This window comes from Pseudopodoces humilis, chromosome 29 (genome assembly GCF_049639895.1).
Source record: "Pseudopodoces humilis isolate 2021_Gansu_Grassland_sample_001 chromosome 29, ASM4963989v1, whole genome shotgun sequence".
In the NCBI taxonomy this organism is placed as follows: domain Eukaryota; kingdom Metazoa; phylum Chordata; class Aves; order Passeriformes; family Paridae; genus Pseudopodoces; species Pseudopodoces humilis.
Window position 1 is genome coordinate 2531048 of NC_142228.1, and position 18865 is coordinate 2549912.

General features: G+C 45.4%; 2 protein-coding genes across 2 annotated transcripts; both read right to left on the reverse strand.

Moving 5' to 3' along the window:
- Positions 1-29: 29 nt before the first annotated feature.
- LOC102113403 (keratin, type I cytoskeletal 19-like) lies at positions 30-3654 on the reverse strand. The gene is made up of 8 exons (XM_014260145.2): positions 3192-3654; positions 2311-2393; positions 1963-2119; positions 1575-1736; positions 1280-1405; positions 961-1187; positions 708-796; positions 30-302 (listed from the first exon to the last, which is right to left on the reverse strand). Exons 1-8 carry the CDS (start codon positions 3636-3638, stop codon positions 283-285), a joined length of 1311 nt encoding a protein of 436 aa, XP_014115620.2. The 5' UTR covers positions 3639-3654; the 3' UTR covers positions 30-282.
- Positions 3655-6617: 2963 nt separating this feature from the next.
- On the reverse strand, positions 6618-12353 carry LOC102113523 (keratin, type I cytoskeletal 17-like). Its single transcript, XM_005531443.3, has 8 exons — positions 11667-12353; positions 10803-10885; positions 10198-10354; positions 9431-9592; positions 8948-9073; positions 8505-8731; positions 7392-7762; positions 6618-6940 (listed from the first exon to the last, which is right to left on the reverse strand). The coding sequence occupies exons 1-8, from the start codon at positions 12330-12332 to the stop codon at positions 6915-6917; spliced, it is 1818 nt and encodes a 605-aa protein (XP_005531500.2). The 5' UTR covers positions 12333-12353; the 3' UTR covers positions 6618-6914.
- Positions 12354-18865: the final 6512 nt, after the last annotated feature.

Here is an 18865-nt window from a genome sequence, read left to right on the forward strand (position 1 = left end):
TGATTTTCTCAGACAAGTTGTGATTTGCATTGCAGACATAAAGGTTTATTAGAGCAGAGTTACCAGCAGAGGGTGAGCCCTTTAACAAAGAATGAGTTGCCAAACACAAGTTGAGTAAGCCAAGCATTGCAGGGCCAAGGAAGGGGTGCTGGGGCAGGTGACCAGGCTCATCTTCCAAACCCCTCCTGCTGCCTTGGCCCTGCTGCAGAAACTCTCGGGTGTCTCTTGCCGCCCATGGTCGGTGCATCTCAGCTGGATGGTGCCACGGTCTCTCCTGGTGCTCTAGCACACTCTTGACTGCCCTGTGTGAACACAGAGCAAATCACTGCCTTGAGGGGAAGTCTGAGCATTCCTGCTGAGTGGAATTCTTACACCTGACAGCGTCAGCAGCAGAGGCACGGAGGCTCCATGCCCAGCAGCAACCTGAGCGCTTTCTCAGAACTGTGTTTTTTTATTATTCCAGTAAGCAAAAAGTATTTCCCATCCCATAGTTTGTAAGCTGTATTTTATTTAGGCAGAGGGAAGAGCAACACTTGATGTATTTTAACCCCTGATTCTACTGCAACAGAGTAATGAGTTTTCTCACTCCTTAGCTAATGGACCTCGGAATCTTTCCCAACCCAAACTTTTTTCTGACTAAATACATTGCAGCCATTGGGGCAGATGTAACCCACTAATAATCACATGCTTACAGAGTGTTGACTTACCTGACATCTCCCCACACTGGGAATGAGAGTAGGAAGCAGAATATGTCTGGGAGGATTTTCCACCTCCTTGGAAAGCTCCTTGGGAAGCACTGTGAGGAAAGAAAAAAAAAAGAGAGAATTCATCAAAACCTACTAACATGGGATGTTCACTTGAAAGATATGTTGATGTAGCTTTAGGGACAAAAATTTTCTGTTAGTAAATAAATACATGAGGATTTCTTTTTACACCCTTGCTAAAATATGAAATACGTACACAAGATCCTGCTGCCCCTCCTGCAGCAGTGCCCGGTACTGCTGGATCTCCTGCTCCAGGCGGGTTTTTATACCCAGCAGCATCTTGTACTCCTGGCTCTGACTCTCCATCTCACAGCGGATGCTGGCCAGCTCCTCCTCGATGCAGTTTATCTGCCCCTGGATTTGTTGGAGCAGGCAGCTGTAGCGAGAGTCGGTTTCTGCCAGAGAGTTTTCCAGAGAGCCTTTCTGGAAAGGCAAACACAGGAGTTGAGGAGCAGAGTTCTACAGCTCCCTGCCCGTGCCAAGGAGGGAAGGGCCCGCAGATGCTGCCCACGCACCGTGCTGAGCTGCGCCTGCAGTTCGATCTCCAGGTTCTGCATCTCGCGCCTCAGCTCGGTGAGCTGGTGGCTGCTTGTCTGGATGTCCTGGCTGCTGGAAGTGACCTGCTGATTGACTTCTTGGATCTGCAGAGTCAAACCCCAGAGACACTTTCTGAGCCACAGCAGCTCCTCAGGGAGCAGATTTGCTGAGCGAGTGCTCACATCTCCAGGGAGCCTCTCCCTTTCAGCCAGTCTCGGTACCAGGGTGTCAGGGCCGTCCCACCCAGTTCCCACTCTGGGCATTGCTACATACCTTGACCTCATACCACTGCTCCACCTCCTTGCGGTTCTTCGCAATGATCTGCTCATATTCATCTCTCAGGTCATTCAGGATCTTTGTCAAGTCTTCTCCAGGGGCAGCATTGACCTCCACGCTCACATCGCCACCAGTTTGGGACTGGAGCTGCCTCATTTCCTGCAGGGAGTCCAGAGAGAGACACAAGAGCACACACAGGTCGTTTGTTGTGCTGGGGACTGTGGGCAAAGCAGTCCAAGGTACAAAGGAATGACAGTCCCATGGTGTGAATAAATATATATATTATATAATGAATAAGGTGAAATTGATTTGATATGTGATGGTGGGAGCCGTGAAGAAGCAATGCATTCTGTCTTTGGCTGTGCCATCTATCAGTGGATCGTACCTCCTCATGGTTTCTCTTCAGAGCAATCAGCTCATCCTTCAAGGTCTCCAGCTCAGATTCCAGTGAAGATCTAACCAGAGTCAGGTCATCCATGAGATTTCTCAGGCCATTGATGTCAGACTCCACGGTCTGGCGGATGACCAGCTCATTCTCATACCTATGTCACACACACAGAGACAGAGAAATGGGGAAATGAGACGCTAACAGTCAATAGCACAGATCCTTCCAAGATCAGTATTCCAGTAAAATGGGATGACTCAGTAATACCACCCAGGGCAGTTCTCCCTTGTCTTCTTCGATGATGACAGGGATTTGACAGACATGGAATGTTCACAGGGAGGTACTCACTTCATTCGGAAGTCATCGGCAGTCATCTTGCTGTTATCGATGTCCAGAAGCATTCTGTTATTGTCCACAGTGGCAGAAATAATCTGCAAAAGGGGGAGGGGGAGAGGAGTATTTCTGTGTTCTAGATTTGCAGGACAAAGCAATAAGAAGACACGAAGCTTTGGTAGGGTTTTATTGTGGGTCCTAGAATTGTTTCTAGCAGTAGTGCAAGGGCCATATGGAAGGGTAAAGATCCAGATTTACTTTTCAGGGAAGCTTGTGCTATTAGAGATCATCCTGCCAAATCCATGCTCTTCCTTTTATCAAGTTAAGGACAGACCCTGTGTGTCCCAAAGTGTGTTTGCAGAACTTTTCATGGAATGTATTACTTCACAGTGTCTGTTTACTCTGTTTTTTTGGTACTATGTGACCTGATTGTAAGGGAAGACCTGAGTCCTTCCACCTGGTGTCTGTAGGAGAGGGACAGGGACAAAGGGAGCTCAGGTCCTGCCATCCCGGTGCTTTGGCTTTGCACTCCATCCAGCTGATCTGGGTGGGAGCAGAGGGAAGCAGTGCAAAGCACACATGGCTGGTTTGGAGCCACCTGCACAACGTGGGATGAACATTGCGTGAGGCAGCGTGTCTGTGGCTGCTGGAGCTCCTGGTGCCTGGGGCTGTGCCCTGCTGCCTGTGGGCTGCTGTGAGGCTTTGCTCACCCAGGGGATGGGAGGTGCAGCTCAGCAGGTTTGTGCCTGCGGTGCCACCAGCACGGCCGTCCCGCGGGCGGTAGAGCCCAGTGCTGGGGATGGAGGGAGGAGGAAGAAGCAAAAAGGAAGGAGGAAAGTCTTAGAGGAGAGAGAAGCATGCAGGAGATGGATCCACGTGTGCCGGGATGATCCTACCTGATTTTGGAGTTGTTCAATGGTCTGGTAGTAGGAGCTGTAGTCCTTGGAAACATTGGGAGCTTGTTTCCTGTACCACTCCCGAATGTGGTGCTCAAGCTGGGCGTTCTCTTCCTCCAGCCTTCGCACCTTCTCCAGGTAAGCCGCCAGGCGGTCGTTGAGGTTCTGCATGGTGACCTTCTCATTGCCGCTGAGCAGCAGGTCCCCCCCCGGGCCACAGCTGCCCGCAAAGCCCCCGCCAAAGCCCCCGGCCAGGCTGCCCATGCTCAGGCCGCCCCCGTAGCCCCCGCAGGCTGCCCCGCCGTAGCTGCCACCGCCGATCACGGAGGAGGCGTAGCGCCGGCAGGACACGGAGGAGCTGCGGCCGCTGCTGCCACCACAGGCGCCTCCACCTCCTCCTCCGCTCCTGTACGAGGTGCTGGATGATCTCTTGACGCTGCAGCTCATGGTGAAGGGATCAGATATCCAGCCCCAGATGCAAAGCTGTGCACAGTGAGATAGAGGAAATCAAAGTGAGCAGGCCGTCCTTGCTGGTGGCTATTTATACCTGCCCGGGTGGGTGTCACCTGCCAGGCAGTCCAGCTTCCCATGGGCCTTGCCAGCCATGGTGCTCATGCTGAAAGTGATGTGCTAAGGGGAATTTTGTCTGAGGTAAGTAAAAGGCATTACCATTCAGTTCAAGTATGTCTTAGTTGATTCACACCTAGCTGCACTATAATTTTATGTGGGTGGCTCCTTGTTGGATATTTTGTTGAACAATGTTGTATCTCTCGGTTTCTGTTAATCTGGCAATATCTCACTGGTAACGGCAGCTAATGAAATCTCTGCCTCATTGTCTGTGTCCATCATTTTTTAGGTTTTGAAACTCAGTTGCTCAGCTTTGGTCTTCCACCTGAGATCACAGACATGATTCATAACACAGCAGCCTCAAAGGGACTCTTAATTCATTAATTTATTTCAAATTTACATCAGCTTCATAGAAATTTACTTTAAGGCATTGAAATAAAATTTTTTAAGACTGCATTCCCATGTCTGTTACAGAAGAAAACTTGACTCTGAATTTTTCACTCTGTATTGAATACGGTCCTGCTGGCATTCAGCTTTCTCTGAACATGCAGCATGTGGATCACAGTCCTTTTTCTTTTTGAAGAAAACTCTGCATAACAGACACAAAAGTAACATTGTGCAAGGGAAAAGATATTAAATCTTTTCCTATCAAAGAGCTCCATATTTTATTGTAGCCATTTTAAATGGACTCAGAGGAATTTGAGAGGAGAAATATTTTACTTTGTGTATTTTCATAACTGTATTAAATAGTAATTTCTCAGAATACATCTTTGAATTTTATAATACAATGAAAAAATAAGTTTGATTAAAAGAGCCAAAGATTAGATCTGAAAAAAATATCATCATTACCTGAGATCATTACAGCGAAGGGTGTTTTGCAACCATGACAGAATACCTTGCACAACCCAACAGAGTCAGAAACAGTTGTGTACTTTTTTCCACTGCCTGTGCAAAAGGGAACAGCAGTGAGCTGCTTTTTCCACCTTTACTAATCAAGCTCCTGTGAAACTGAGAAAAGCCTTGAACAGAAACAAATTTTCGAATTTTCGCTTGCGCTTAAAATACCAACACTGCCAACTCCTATGGAAGAGTCACTGGGCTGCGCAAAGGAAGCACAAGGAACTGGTGGGACTTGTTGTGAATTGCCACCTCAAAGTCAGCTTACCCATGGAGAGGGAGGATGGATTCAACCTAGAAGTGTTTTAGGAAGAGGTTCCATATTACAGAAGAAGAAAGAAGCCCACTCCTCTCTCTGGCTGCAGTTGTGCAGATTTGTTCACCCTTGGTAACTCTGTTACCCCCAAGGTGCTGCCACCATCACTGAGGGGCTCTGCCCTGGCTGGCCTGGGCCGTCCTGGGCTGGCACTGGATCCACTGGACATGGGGAAAGCTTCTGGCAGCTTCTCACAGAAATCCCCCTGTATCCCCTGCTACCCAAACCTTGCCACACAAACCCAATACTGGGCCTTATGGATGTAAAATGATATTGGAAATCCTTCCTGTCCTCCACTTGGGTCTCAGTAATTGCTGTCTTCGTTCTGTTTTAACCCCTACTGGACTTCACTGTATGATGTGTAGCAGTTAGTGCCTGTTGGGAAGCAAAGTAATTAGGAGTCAGGGAAATAAATACTCTTCCAAGGTTAGTTTAAAGCATGGACTCACATCCGTGGATGTCTCTGTCCCTGCACCTGTAGGAGGTGGCAATGCAATTCCTTCCCTTAGAGGGCTCTGGAATACACACAATTCTTAATCCTCAAACAATTTATCATGAACACCGTGGCTCTTTGTGGATGGTGTGTGTAGTTCAAGTTTCTAAACCACTAAACCAAAGAAGGATAAATTTAGAATCTCACTGTTCCTGTTCCATGTCCTTGGCAGCATTTAGGCAGCACCAACTCTGTTTAACAAGCCTGCAAAGGCTCGTTGATGCCAGCACAATGCCAGCACACTTTGGCTTGGTGTAAGTCAAGTGTTTCTCTTTCCCTGAATGGTTTCCAAGTGCTGAGAAAGTTTGCATGGCAGTGTGACATGTATTTCTGGAAATCAGTTTTGTGTCTTCTCTCAATCCGTACTTACGTCCATCTGTTGTGTTACTCAGCAGTGCTGCTCCTCGGCTCTGGAACTCACATTTTCTTTCACTCTCAACTCAGCCTCAGAGTTCCCTCCCTTGTGTGCAGCCTGCAAGGTAGTGTGCAAGTGAGATGTACCCTCCCCTTGGGCAGCCTTGCTGGAATTGTGGCCCCTCAGTTGCTGGGATACACTGGTAGCTATATCCAACAGTGATCATTCCAGGCCCTTTTATGTACTTAATTTCTCAGAGGTTGAAGGCAATTGCTGTTAATATTAACATTTTATGTTAATATGAAATGAACTTTGTAAAGTTCCTGTAAATTATATATCCCTTTCACTTCTTATAATTTCAAAACAAGATCCCTTATCTGTGCATTTCCAGGTTAAACCAATGAGTATCCATCAAGGTTTTGTGAATTGAAATATTAGTTTCATTTTACAACCATGGCTCTGTAACCGTGAGTGTTCCCTTGTGGACACTCACGTGCTGCCAACACCATTAGAGTCATCTAGCACTGAGGTTCTGCAGTCCCTTTGAGGCTGATATTCATCTGTTGGGTCTCAGAGCTCAGTTCATATGTATATCTAACACATTATTAAAAAACAAAAGCACAGCCCAAGAAAATTCTGATCTGTCCTGACTGCTCATAAATTGTGTTTTAACTTTAAATTTTGTTATCAGCTACTGGAGTGTATCATCAACCTCTCTGCCTGGAGGTGTGTCTTGGCATGGCTTTGTGTTTTCTAAGTGTTTGCACCTACAGAAGGAAAGAAAAACCACACACAAGATTCTGGTTGCATCAGACAGAAATGAAATTTTATTAGAGACATTTTCCTGATTCAGAGCAATTTGAGTACCAAACAGGTTGGATCTGTAAAGCAGCAGTTTGAGTGCCAATGACCAAAGCTGCAGAGCTTTGTGGGCAGAAGCAGCACAGAGCATGCAGGGCAGGGGGAGAGGTGGCATCTGCAACTCCCTGGAACTGTTCAGAGCATCATCTTTCCTTGGGAGTGTGGGGAATGCAGCAGATTTGGGCCAGTTTCATTTCGAAAGGTCTTGCTCTGGAGGATCCTTGATGTATATTCTTAGTCAAAAGATTTTCTTCCATATCCTGTTTAGAGATAAAATAAACATGAACATCATCAGTCCTGGCACTGAATGTCTGAGATACCAGTATTCCCCAGACATTAGGATTATGTGGGAGTGGCCATAAGCATTCCAAAAGTAAAAAGGAAAACTCCAGTATGGCACAAAGGCTGTGAGATTTATGAGGTTCTGCAAAGAATGAGACTGATGAAACAAAACAGCTGAGGTTAAACTACAGGATCAGCTGATATCACCCACAAAATGGAATATAAATCAACTGTGTGCTCTGGAAATGGAGTTGATTCTTTGCACACAAAGAGAAAAGAATTTTTAGTAACAGTAAATCTAATGCTTTCCAGAAATTTTAGTTTTTCCTCAGTACGGTTTGCCCCTGGAAGAGCATGTTGGTATAAATTAGTGCATAAATTAGTCAAGATGTGACTGAGAGAACATTATGCCCATACCATAGTTCTCACCTTGGCTTTCACCACCGCTCCTGCAGGACTGGGACTGGGAAGATGAAGAGTAGGAGTGGGAACTGCTGATGCCTCCTGAGGTTCTTCCTCCTCCTCCTCCTCCTCCAATGCATCCACCACTGCTGCCCCCTCCCATTCCTCCACTTCCTCCTCCCATTCCTCCTCCTCCACTTCCTCCTCCCATTCCTCCTCCACAACTTCCTCCTCCCATTCCTCCTCCCATTCCGCTGCTACCACCTCCATATCCACCACTCATGCCACCATGTCCTCCTCTTCCTCCTCCAGAGTAACCACCGCCTCCAATTCTACCACCTCCCATGCCTCCTCCCATGCCTCCTCCCATGCCTCCTCCCATTCCTCCTCCTGGGATTCTGCAAAGAGAGAGAAAGAAAGGGAAAAAAGAGTTAATCAAGAGCACTTTGCTCTGAAGGCCATTAAGCTACAGCTGCTGCCCAGGAACCAGCACTTCTGTGGGTCATACTGCTGGTTAGAACCCAGCACTGCACAGCAAAACAACTGAGGCAGTGCCAAAAATTATCCTGTCTTTCAATTTCAACTTGAATGCAAGAGCTTTTGCTCTTCCCACATTCTGCCTAGGGATTCCTTGCAATATTTGGCACATACATCAGTGTGTGACTCAAAATCAAAAGAAAGAAGAGAATGAAACTTCTGCTGCTGTTTCAGGCACCATTTCCAAGAAGAAGCTGGCACACTGCATAAGTGAGGCTGAAGTAGCTTGAACTTTCAGAAACTTTATAAAGGTTTGGAAAACTTTGGTTGGTTTGGGCTTGTTGGGGTTTTTTTTTTGTTGTTTTTTGGGGTTGTTTTTTTGGTTGGTTTTTTTGCTTACAGTCTTTTCTGGAAGCTTGGAACCAGGCTCTCTTACATAGGTCCAATCCCAAACTGGTAGTTCAGAATTTCTGCATTAGGTTTTCTTCACATAAATTATACTCTGAACAGAATAAAATATCTCACACCAGAAGGAGATTGGCCAAGCCAGCTGCATCTGCCTCATTTCAGTACAAAATCTGTTTTGCAATTCTTGACTGTTACATTTCCTGCCGGTGACTGAGCAGCAGTCGGGTGTCACACAGTGCTGTGCTCATTACGTACACAAGATCCTGCTGCCCCTCCTCCAGCAGTGCCCGGTACTGCTGGATCTCCTGCTCCAGGCGGGTCTTGATGCCCAGGAGCATCTTGTACTCCTCGTTCTGGCTCTCCATCTCACAGCGGATGCTGGCCAGCTCCTCCTCCAAGGGCCCGATCATGCCCTGGATCTGCTGCAGCTGCATGTTATAGCGACGTTCCGTGTCGTCCAGGTTGGATTGCAGAGAGTCTATCTGCAAAGGGAAAACAAAACACTCTGCTTATGGCAATGCGGTGACTTTAACTTATTTTTGTGGGAAAACAGGAGATCTTCACAAATCCTCAGAAAGAAGTGTATCATTAAAGATAAATAATCCAGTATCCCATTCTCCTTGGATGGATTACTTAGAGTTGGCTGTAGCTCTTCTTCTCACACACATGTCATGGTTGAAGCAAATGCCTTTCCTTACCATGCTGATCTGTGACTGCAGCTCAATCTCCAGACTCTGATATTCACGCCTCAGCTCAGAGATCTGCTGGTTGCTTGATTGTATCTCCTGACCACTTGAGTGGACTTGCTGATTAACTTCTTCCATCTGAAAAAATTAACATCCAAAAATTGAGGCATTTTTGATAATTAAAAAACATTGTGGTGTTATCATAAAAGCATCAATAAATCAATTAATAAGAAAAACAGTCTGCCATACAGACTGTTTATTTCCTGCAAGTCACTCTGCCAACACCCCGGTAATTCACTGGCTGCTGGAACACAGAGGCTCTGCCTGTTTTACCATGTAACTGATATTCCAGGACTGACCTGTTGTAGGAAACTACCTAAAGTAATTTAAAGCTATTGTCCCTTAAATAACACATGATAAGTTGCCTTTCACCAGCTGTAAATAGGTCCAGTACTTTGTGAAAAGTTTAATTAGCAAAGCCTGCCTGTGCTTTACCTTGGTTTCATACCAGCTTTCCACCTCCTTCCGGTTGTTCTCAATGAGCCTCTCGTACTCGCTGCGCATTTCATTTAGTTTCTCCATTAAGTTAATGCCAGGAGTAGCATTGACCTCCACATTGACATCACCACCAGATTGGCCTTGCAGTCCTCTCATTTCCTGAAAAAAAATCACAAAAATCCCATGAGGTTCTCAAAGCTTGAAAGTAAGGAGGAATGGCATCAGTTCAAATAAAGGGAAGGAAAAGGACATAGGTCCTCACACAGCCCATGACTCCAGCAGAAGTGCCTTGCCTGTCCTTGCCATGGAACAATTCTGCCATTCCTGAGGCTGCAGTGCTCACAGCCAGGCACTGCATGCTTGGTGACCCTGCTGCCTCCACAGGGTTGTAAGGAGTTCTGTGCAGTGTACTCTTTGTGGGAACCTTTTCTTCTTAGTGGGAAATCTCACTGAAGAGAGTAAAAATGCTTTCTTTTCACTCCTCCATATAGTCTATCCAATTTTCCTTCCATGAGTTCAGCAAGCAAACTGTAGTTTGTACTGAAAGCCATTCATCCCCCAGTTTCACGTGTTGACCTGGTGTCTCCTGACACCAGCTGTGGTCAGCTGTGCCCTCTACACACTCCTCAACACCAAAGCTGGCTTGTGCCAAGTTGGATGATCAAAACCAGTGGCCAAAACCTGGTTACTGCTGGTGGAAAAAGTGAGGGGAAATTCTTTGTGTGTTGTGTTGCCTTTAATTATCGAAGTGTGAAGAAACTTACCTCTTCATGGTTCTTCTTCAGGAAGATCAGTTCCTCTTTCAGGGACTCAAACTGTGTCTCCAAGTCAGATCTGGACAGAGTCAGTTGATCCAAAAGTGGGCGTAATCCATTGATATCACTTGCCACACTCTGGTGGAGAGTATATTCAGTCTCATACCTGAATGACAGACAAGAAAGAGAGTAAAAGTGCTGCCAGACCTCTTTGTTGGTATCTCAATTATGAACAGTTCCCATCTTACATCTCTGGTCAATTCTTAGAAGAAAGGACCCCATTCTCTTTCTGTCTCCAATAGCTGTGTTTGATTTCAGTACAGTTTCTCTCAGTGAGAATTACACCATGAGGATTATGCTTACAAATCTACATGCAAGGATGGAGAAACTTAGAATGGAGTCCCTTAAATGTGTCTCTTCAAGAACATGTCTGGAGAAAAATAACAATGAAAACCCAAAGCAATCCCTCTCAGAATACTTTTCCCAACAATTCTCTATTCTGTGATCATAGCCAAAAGTCTCCAGCTTCTACAAAGATTTATTGTCAATGAAAACTCTGGGGAATAAAGGGAGAAAACGTGGATGGAAAAAAAGCGAGTAAGGGAGTGACTCACTTCAGCCTGAAGTCATCCACAGTCATTCTAGTGTTGTCCATGTCAAGAAGCATCCTGTTAAGGTCCACATTTGCACCAACAATCTGAAAGGGAGGGAGCAGGTGTTATTCAGTCAGTTGTCTTTTCAGTACAATGACAGAGGAAAGAAATACCTTGTACAAACACCTCGCAGAAGGGGTTTATGGCAATGTCAAGATTTCACGCCTGACTAGAGCTGCAGGAGCTATTGAGAGAGAGGAGTTTATTGCTTCCAGATAAAAGAAAGTGCCTTTACTGTTAATTTTGGTTTACAAATATCCATTAAAAATACCTTGTTGGAAGTAACTAAATTAGCTCCTCATATTCAAAAAAGAAAAAACAAACAAACAAAAAACCCCAACCCAAGCAAGAAAAAACAGTGGGAAAGCAGAATTTCCATTACTTTTGAGAACAGCCATGTTCACACAAGAGATACGTGACTGTTAAATGGCTGAGGGCTGGAATGAGACTAACTGCACATGCTGGCTCATCCTGTATATTCACAAAAACATCCAATTAATATTGCAATAATAGCACAACACAAGCAAGGATGAAATCTGCTGTTCAAGAGTGAAGAACGAGTGAGCAGCAGCCCAGCATTGGCGGCAGCATGGCACAGACCATGTGATGGGGCACTGGTGCTGATCTGCCACTGCATCCAGCAGTGTTTCCTGCGCCAAATACATGTGTGGCAGAACACACGGACAGGAGCTGGTCCCCACAGCACTCTGCTTCCTGACTAAAGCACAGGAAGGGGAATATTGCCCCAAACGGGGGCCTTGTGCTGCATGTGGAAAGTGCCATTCCAGTAAGAGCCTGCTCCAAGCAGGTCAGAGTAAATCATACCTGGTTTTGCAGCTCTTCAATTGTCCTGTAATATTGGCTGTAATCCTTGTTCTGAGAGGGAGCTTGGTTTTTGTACCACTCCCTGATCAGCTGCTCAAGTTGGGAATTTTCTTCTTCCAAGCGTCGTACTTTATCCATGTACGATGCCAGGCGATCATTGAGGTTCTGCATGGTCAGCTTCTCATTTGTGGAGAGCAAGCCAGAATCCTCCCCAAAGCCCATCCCGCCAAAGCTGCCGCCACCGCCAAAGCCACCACTACCCCCAAAGCCACTAAATCCACCTCCACCGTATCCACCACCTCCCATTCCCCCAAATCCACCCCCTCCTGATCCAAATCCTCCTCCCATACTTCCACAGCTCATTCCTCCTCCGTAACTACCACCACTCATTCTCCCTCCATAGCTACTGCGGCTGATCCTGCCACAGCTGCCGCTGCTAAAGCCGCCCCCATAGCTGCTCCTGGAGCCTCCTCCACCAAAGCTTCTCCCAGAAAAGCCCCCACCGCCTCCAGAAGAGGTATATTTTCTTGAGGACATTGAGGAGGATCCACCAGACCTACCCCCTCCACCGCCTCCACCACCGCATCTTCCACCACCACCACCACCACCTCCCCCTCCACTGCTAATTCTAATGGTGCTGCTCGAAGATTTGGTGCCACAGCTCATGGTGACAGCAGGCAAGAGTCAAACCGCAACCCCAAATTTTGCTTCACAGCCTGATAAGCTTCAGGACTGCAAATTTTCATCCCCAGCTCTCTCTATTTATGCATTTGACACTGGGTGTCACCATCAGGGTGTTTCCTTCTCCCAGGGCATTTACCAAACTTCTTGTTTGTGCCAAGAATAATTTGCTGAACAGTATTTTTGTGCATCTATCTCAGTCAATCCAGCCCACAGCTGGGCTTCTGAGGCTTGGCTAAGGTTGAACATCTCACTTTTGGGCAGCATTCTTTTAATTTAGTAGTTTCTGGAACAGGTACTTCCTCTGCTAAGGTTTTGTAGCTGCTATTGCTAAAGACTGTTGTTTGTTCTCTTTTGCTCTTTCCAATTTTGTGCATTTCAGATTTTCTACACAGCTTATGTTCCATTTCTCACCATATGTGCTAGTGCAAGTTTTATTAATAGGATTGTGTGACTTGTCTGTAAAGATTGTCCAATTCATGTATCCCTGCCATCACTTACAGAACATCTTATTTAATATGAGCAGGCTATTTCGAGCAATGCAGAGGGATTCTTGTTTAAAAATCAAAATCCCTCTTTTGTGAAGAAAGCACTAGGGCAGCACACAGCCAGCCAAGTCCTAGAATTTAAAAAGAAAAATAATATTGGACTTTTTTCACCAAAGCACTGTTGATCTAAAATAGAGAGAAGATCCAGGATGCATTAATTATATTATAAAGTCAATTGTATCCAAATTAGAAGTTGTTTTATTGCAGACAGTGATTTAAAACCTAGTGTGTGGGAAGACTTTTTATCATTTAATATAAAGCAGCTCACTCTATTATTAATATGTCATATATTGTAGGTGATAAAGTAATTATATCTACTGTTCTTAAAGCAAAGATCCTTGAGATTAAAATAGCATCCTGAGAGAAAAGCTGAAAGACTTTTTACTCAAATGAGGAGAAATCAGACTGTTGAGACCACAAAAGAAATGACAGCACACTTCAGTGTTGCCCTGATCCCCAAGAGCTGACCCTGGATGGAAGGGTTTCCATCCTTACTGGGTAGGTTGGACACCAAAGCCAATTGTCTGAAGGCAGATGTGCAAATAACAGCACTACACCAGCATTTGTGTCTTGCTGCAGATGGACCCAAACTGTCCCAGTTTGCCTGGGACAATGTGAACAGTTCCCCGGTGACAGTTCTGCTCTGTCTGAAATGTCTTCATTGTGTGCCCTCCTCTCTGTGGGGTGATGGAGCCTTCAGTGACTGTAGGTATTTATGAAATGTAGCAATCTCCCCTAAACCTCAGGTGTAGGAGCAGAGGGCTCGCCCAAGGACCTGCCATTTGTGCTCTGCTGTCCTTCTCCCAGCCAAGACCTCTTGGACATGACAATGCAGCACAGTCCTTGCTTTCCAAAGGTCACCTTGGTGGGATGCTGATTGTAGATTCAGGATTATTTAACATTTGCTAACCTCATCCTCTGTCCTGGCCTTTGTGCCATGTCTACACCAGCATTGCTCTATTGCTGCTTATGCAATTGCTTTCAAAACCTCCAGATTTTATCTTGCTATTTGATCTCTCAATGGCTGAAAGATGATGAAAGATTCCAAGGAGTTTGGTGATGGAATAATTTCTCCTGATTCTCAGCTGTAGGCTGGTAGTGACATCTCAGCAGCATAAACAATTTCTGGACTTTAGCACAGTCTATTATTGGTGCAGAAAGATGGAGTTTGCTATAGGCAAAATGTTTTTTCTTTTTTTGTGCTGTTTTGCCTCTGGGTCTGGGCAATGCTGCTTTGGTCAGTGGGACCATTTGTCACAAACTCTGCTGTGGTGAGTAAAATTGATTATCATGTTCAAATTGCCATCAGTGATTCCTTAGACATGCTTTTCATAGCCAAGATAGAACATCTTTGGGTTTGTAAGTGATAGTAAATGCAAAATTCCCTGGAATGATTAAAGAAAGTAAAAAAAATTGCCAAAATAATATTATAATCTGTTTATTTATATTTTGAGAACCCACATTATTTTCTATTTTATTTACTGGTGTCTTTTTCCATGTGTAACTACTCACAGCAGGGATTTGTCTGTATGGGAGAGCTCTGATAAGAACAAGTCTTATTGCAAGCTTGGAAAATACTTTTAAAAATAACAATGAAAGGAAAGAAAGATTCAAACCTCCAAAGGTGGAGAACTTTCACTAAACTTGACATTTCATTTTAGCTCTGTATTGTTACCACTCTTTGTATACCAAGGAGGATCATAAATCACAGGTTTTGCCCATAGATCTAAGGTAACTTTTAAGTCACATGCCCGTAGGATGTTCCTGTTTCATCTTTAGCATTGCTGCTATTTCATTTTCAGTTCCACCTTGGATTTATAGGAACCCTGCCAGCCATGAGGCTGGGCCATATTCCTGTGTATTCCTGGAGCTGAGAGCTGCCCTTGGGATGTTTGGTTTCTGTCACAGTCACTGTTGTCTCTTTGGAGCAGAACACTGAAGTTCCTGAAAAATACAAGTGAACTATGAATACTTAACCTTCCTGTAAAGTTGCATACACTGAATTCCCTCCTGGCTGATTTTTGAAAAATTTTTGATTATTAAATATTTGACTGTGCACATACTTGTAAACCAAGGAAGATCTGTTGTGTGGACAGAATTAATTTTTCATTTCTGAGCTCATTAAAAGAGCCTTAAAAGATTTTTGTTCTCTGATGCTTTTTGCTAATATATTATATGGGTGATGTTAATTTATGGAATTACCTAAAAAGGAGCCATCAGGTTTAGGACTGTCTCCCTTCTCTTTCCCATACGTGATGCACAGTTGAATCATTAATGTTTCTGTGTTGATGCAGCATCCATACCTTATATAACATTGCTGTTTCCCAGTGGGAGCAGGGTAATTATTTATAACCTTTATTACTCCAGCCACAGCAGTGCCCAGGCTGCAGAGTGCCGGAATGTTCCGACTGCGCGCGGCCTCTGCTCCGGCTCAGCACATGCCGTGGTTCAGCCCAGCCGACGTTCCTTCGCTCTCACTCTGTTATTGTTCTCCTTTTAATCAGGCCTCCGTGATCGGTATCAAAGAAGTGACTCCCAATCACAAACCCTGGGAGCAGCCCATGCTGCAGAACTGGGAGACTTTCCCTGCAGGCTGGAGCTGCTGCATTCCAAACAGTCCTGGAGAAAATGTGTTCTCCCTCTTGTGCCTCTGTGCTGAAAATGTGAAACATTTCCCCTTAACTCAATGTCATTCTGCTGCCGCAGGCAAACCAGAGTTTCTTTTCATTCATTTGATGACCTCCTCCTATCACTCTCACCAGAATTTTTTATGAGAGGAGAGGGTCTGTTTTCACCTCAGAGATCACACTCACTCCTCATTCCTGCTTCAGCTCAGAATGTTCTAGTGAATTCACTGTCATTTCTGAAGAAATTTAGCAAAACAAACAAGGACTGCTCCCTTAAGGCAGCAGTGGGCTTGCCTGTGAAGTTTAAAACCTCCAGCACCCCCATCACAACCTTTTGTGCAGGATAACCTGGACCTTCCATGCAAGGAGGCTGATCGAAGAGCAGCTGTGCCTCAGATCCTAAAAATGCACACATGGGCTTTGCCACGTAGCTGTGAGAGCTGTGGGTCAGGGTGTGTGTGCCCCAGAGCTGGGGACACTTTGCAGGCTGCTAATTCCCTCCTGTCAGCTGTCAGCATTTCTAGCAGTTTCTGAGCCACAATCAGAGTGGTCCCACTATCATTTCCCCAGCCCCCTACAGGGTGAAGGCAATTAGATTGGAATAATTCATTTTGTTGGTACCAAAACAGAACAGCTGGAGGGCACGTTCAGAATGTCTGCCAAGGTTCCTGCCTCTCTCTGAGGTTCAGAATCCTCAGTTCATTTGGGCTGTGCAGCCTCAGAGCCCCTCGGAGTTGTGGGCACCCACATCCCCCTGCCTGCAAAGGCACTGGTGTGGCACGTTCTGCTGCTGCTGCTGCAGCTCTTGTGGGGTGGGGAAGGACATCCATGGCATCTGCTCTACTTGCAGCGTAGCCCAGGGAGGAGGGTCCTGCTGGGCTGAGCTCTGCAGGGATTTACACACTCAGGAACAGCCCAGGTGGGCTCTGCCTTCCCCCACAGCACGGTGACATGATGTACTTGATGTACTCATTCTGCAGCCCATGAAGATGGCCTGGACAGCATTTGGCAATTAACAGGGCTGACAGTGAATGCTCAGCAAAAGAGACATCAGCACAATATACACACAGGCAATTTGGAAATGACATCTGTGCCTTCAGTTGGACACATGGATTGCTTGGGAGCTCTGAAGCCAAACACGCAGGAGTGTGTGCACATGGCTTTTTGCCTGAGGTTGCTCTGAAGGTCTTGTTCCAACACGTACCACAATTATCTTCTCAGAGCACTAATAGGAACAGCAGATAAGTACCCGAATTGCAACACTTTGTGCTCATAAAATTAAAGCTTATTATGCTGATTAATGACTGATGAGATGCATGCAAATAAAAAGTGCAGAATTCTCCTCACTCCTCAGTATTGCTGCTGCCCCACTTTGAGCCTGCCCTAAGCTTTGACACCTGACACTACAATGTTTGTATTTTTTACTCCTGCTTTGCAGTGACTTTTCCAGCTCTGTTCCTCCATGTAAGCCTTTTTTCTCGGTTAGCAAGTGCCAGTGATAACCCAGGTGTAGATTTTGTAAAAAGGAAAGAATCCTTAAAAGTGACTTTTTCTTCTGGGGTCTGGTAAGAAACCATCTCATTTTAGTCTGCTTTTTTCTGCAGTGAGTGCTAATGCCATGATTAAGTAGAGGGTTTCGTGTGTTTATTGGTGGTTTGTTTTTATTTTGTCACATACCGTAGCATGCAATAAACCATATTATGAAGCTGATTTACATTGTAGATGCAGACTCATTAAATGTATAAACACTATAAAAACATCTTGTTAGAAAGCCAAAGATTTTAGATAAGGAAAAGGCAGTACAATCAATGCTGAGTAGCAAAAGTAGTAGTAGTAGTATAGTATTTACCCTTATGCTTCAGAAATTGTTACTTATTGTAACATATCAAAATAAGCATTTAAATCAGCAGCAGAGCTGCACTGAGTATTGCAACATGCTGCACCCTGGGTTTTCAGCCCCTGAACAGCCTCATTGTCCTTTCCATGCTCCAAATTCCAGTTTCTGCTTTGCTCCCCCATGGATCAATTCAGGAGAATTTCTTCTGCAAGGTTAAATGCAGAGATGCCCGAGAATTAGATAAGCAGCAGTAAAATACTCAAAGCAAGTTATATTTTTGGAAAGAAAGATAGGAGCAAGAGGTGTCAGTGGTACCACAGTGGTCAGAGAGCAGTGAACTCCAGCATGGCCAAGCTGTTCCTCTGAGTAAATCATATCCAACCACCCCAACAGCCTCCTGGGTGTTGCTGTGAGGCCAGGTGATGGCCTGTAAATCACCCTGGGACAGCCAGGAAGCAGGAACTGAGCAGGAACATTTTTGAGGTTAACTTGGCAGGCGCCTAGGGGAGATATGAGAAGCAGGGCTCCTGGATTGGGAGTATTCCTTAATTTGAGCTGCTAGTTGAGTACCCTGAGCAGACAGGTCTGAGTGTGGAAGATGAGCAGAGCAATTGAAGAAAGTAGGCTCAGGGGACAGGTAGCAAAACAGAGACAAGTGTGATGTGATGCTGCAAGGGGTTAATAATGAAGAGGTGGTTTTGCAGCAGGTGGGAGTCAGGGGTATCCTGGCAAACAAAGCCCACCACTGCTGTGGTGTCAGGCCAGGCACATCAGCGCGTGCTTGTGTGTGCAGGAGTCCTTCATACAGGTGAGCTGGGTCCTCCAGCCCCCAGAGAGACACTGGTCAGGAAAAAAAATCAGATTTCTTTTTGTTTTTCAGTACTAATTCATGGCTGAGAGCCCGGCATAAAGCAACACTGTGAATCACTGGCACAGATCTGCCTGGAACTCAGGCATTTAGGGTTCCCATTCCCACGGTCTCCCACTCAGTCTGTGTTTCCCAACATTCTCCCATGGGTGATGCCTTCCTCAGAGGGAAAAAACAAACCTCGTGGTTGTAAAACTGAGAAAGACTCATAGAGTGATCTTTCTATTTGGGTTTAAGCAGGTGAGGAGCGAAATGCACGGGAGAAAGGATGTATCTGTGAGCAGGTGTTGTGTGAGAAACCTTCTGGGTTATTTTGAACTGAAATTCCTAACAGAGCTCATATTTTAAAGAGGTTTTCATAGGGAATAGTCAGTTCCTTAAGCCCACTGTCTTGTCCCTGATGGAAGTTAATAGCAGAAGGGTTTTGACTGAGTTTTTCCATTGCAGGAACCAGCAGAGCATTGTTCCTGGCAGTGCAGACTGCAAAGTTTTGCCCAGTGAGTCTTAAATGGTGAATATGTCACTGAAAACTTTGGGTCTTATGGGTAATCTGACACATTATTGTGTATTCCACAGGTAGGGCTTGATATTTGTAACTGATTCAAACAAAAATCTCCGCTAAAGGAACTTGAACCAGC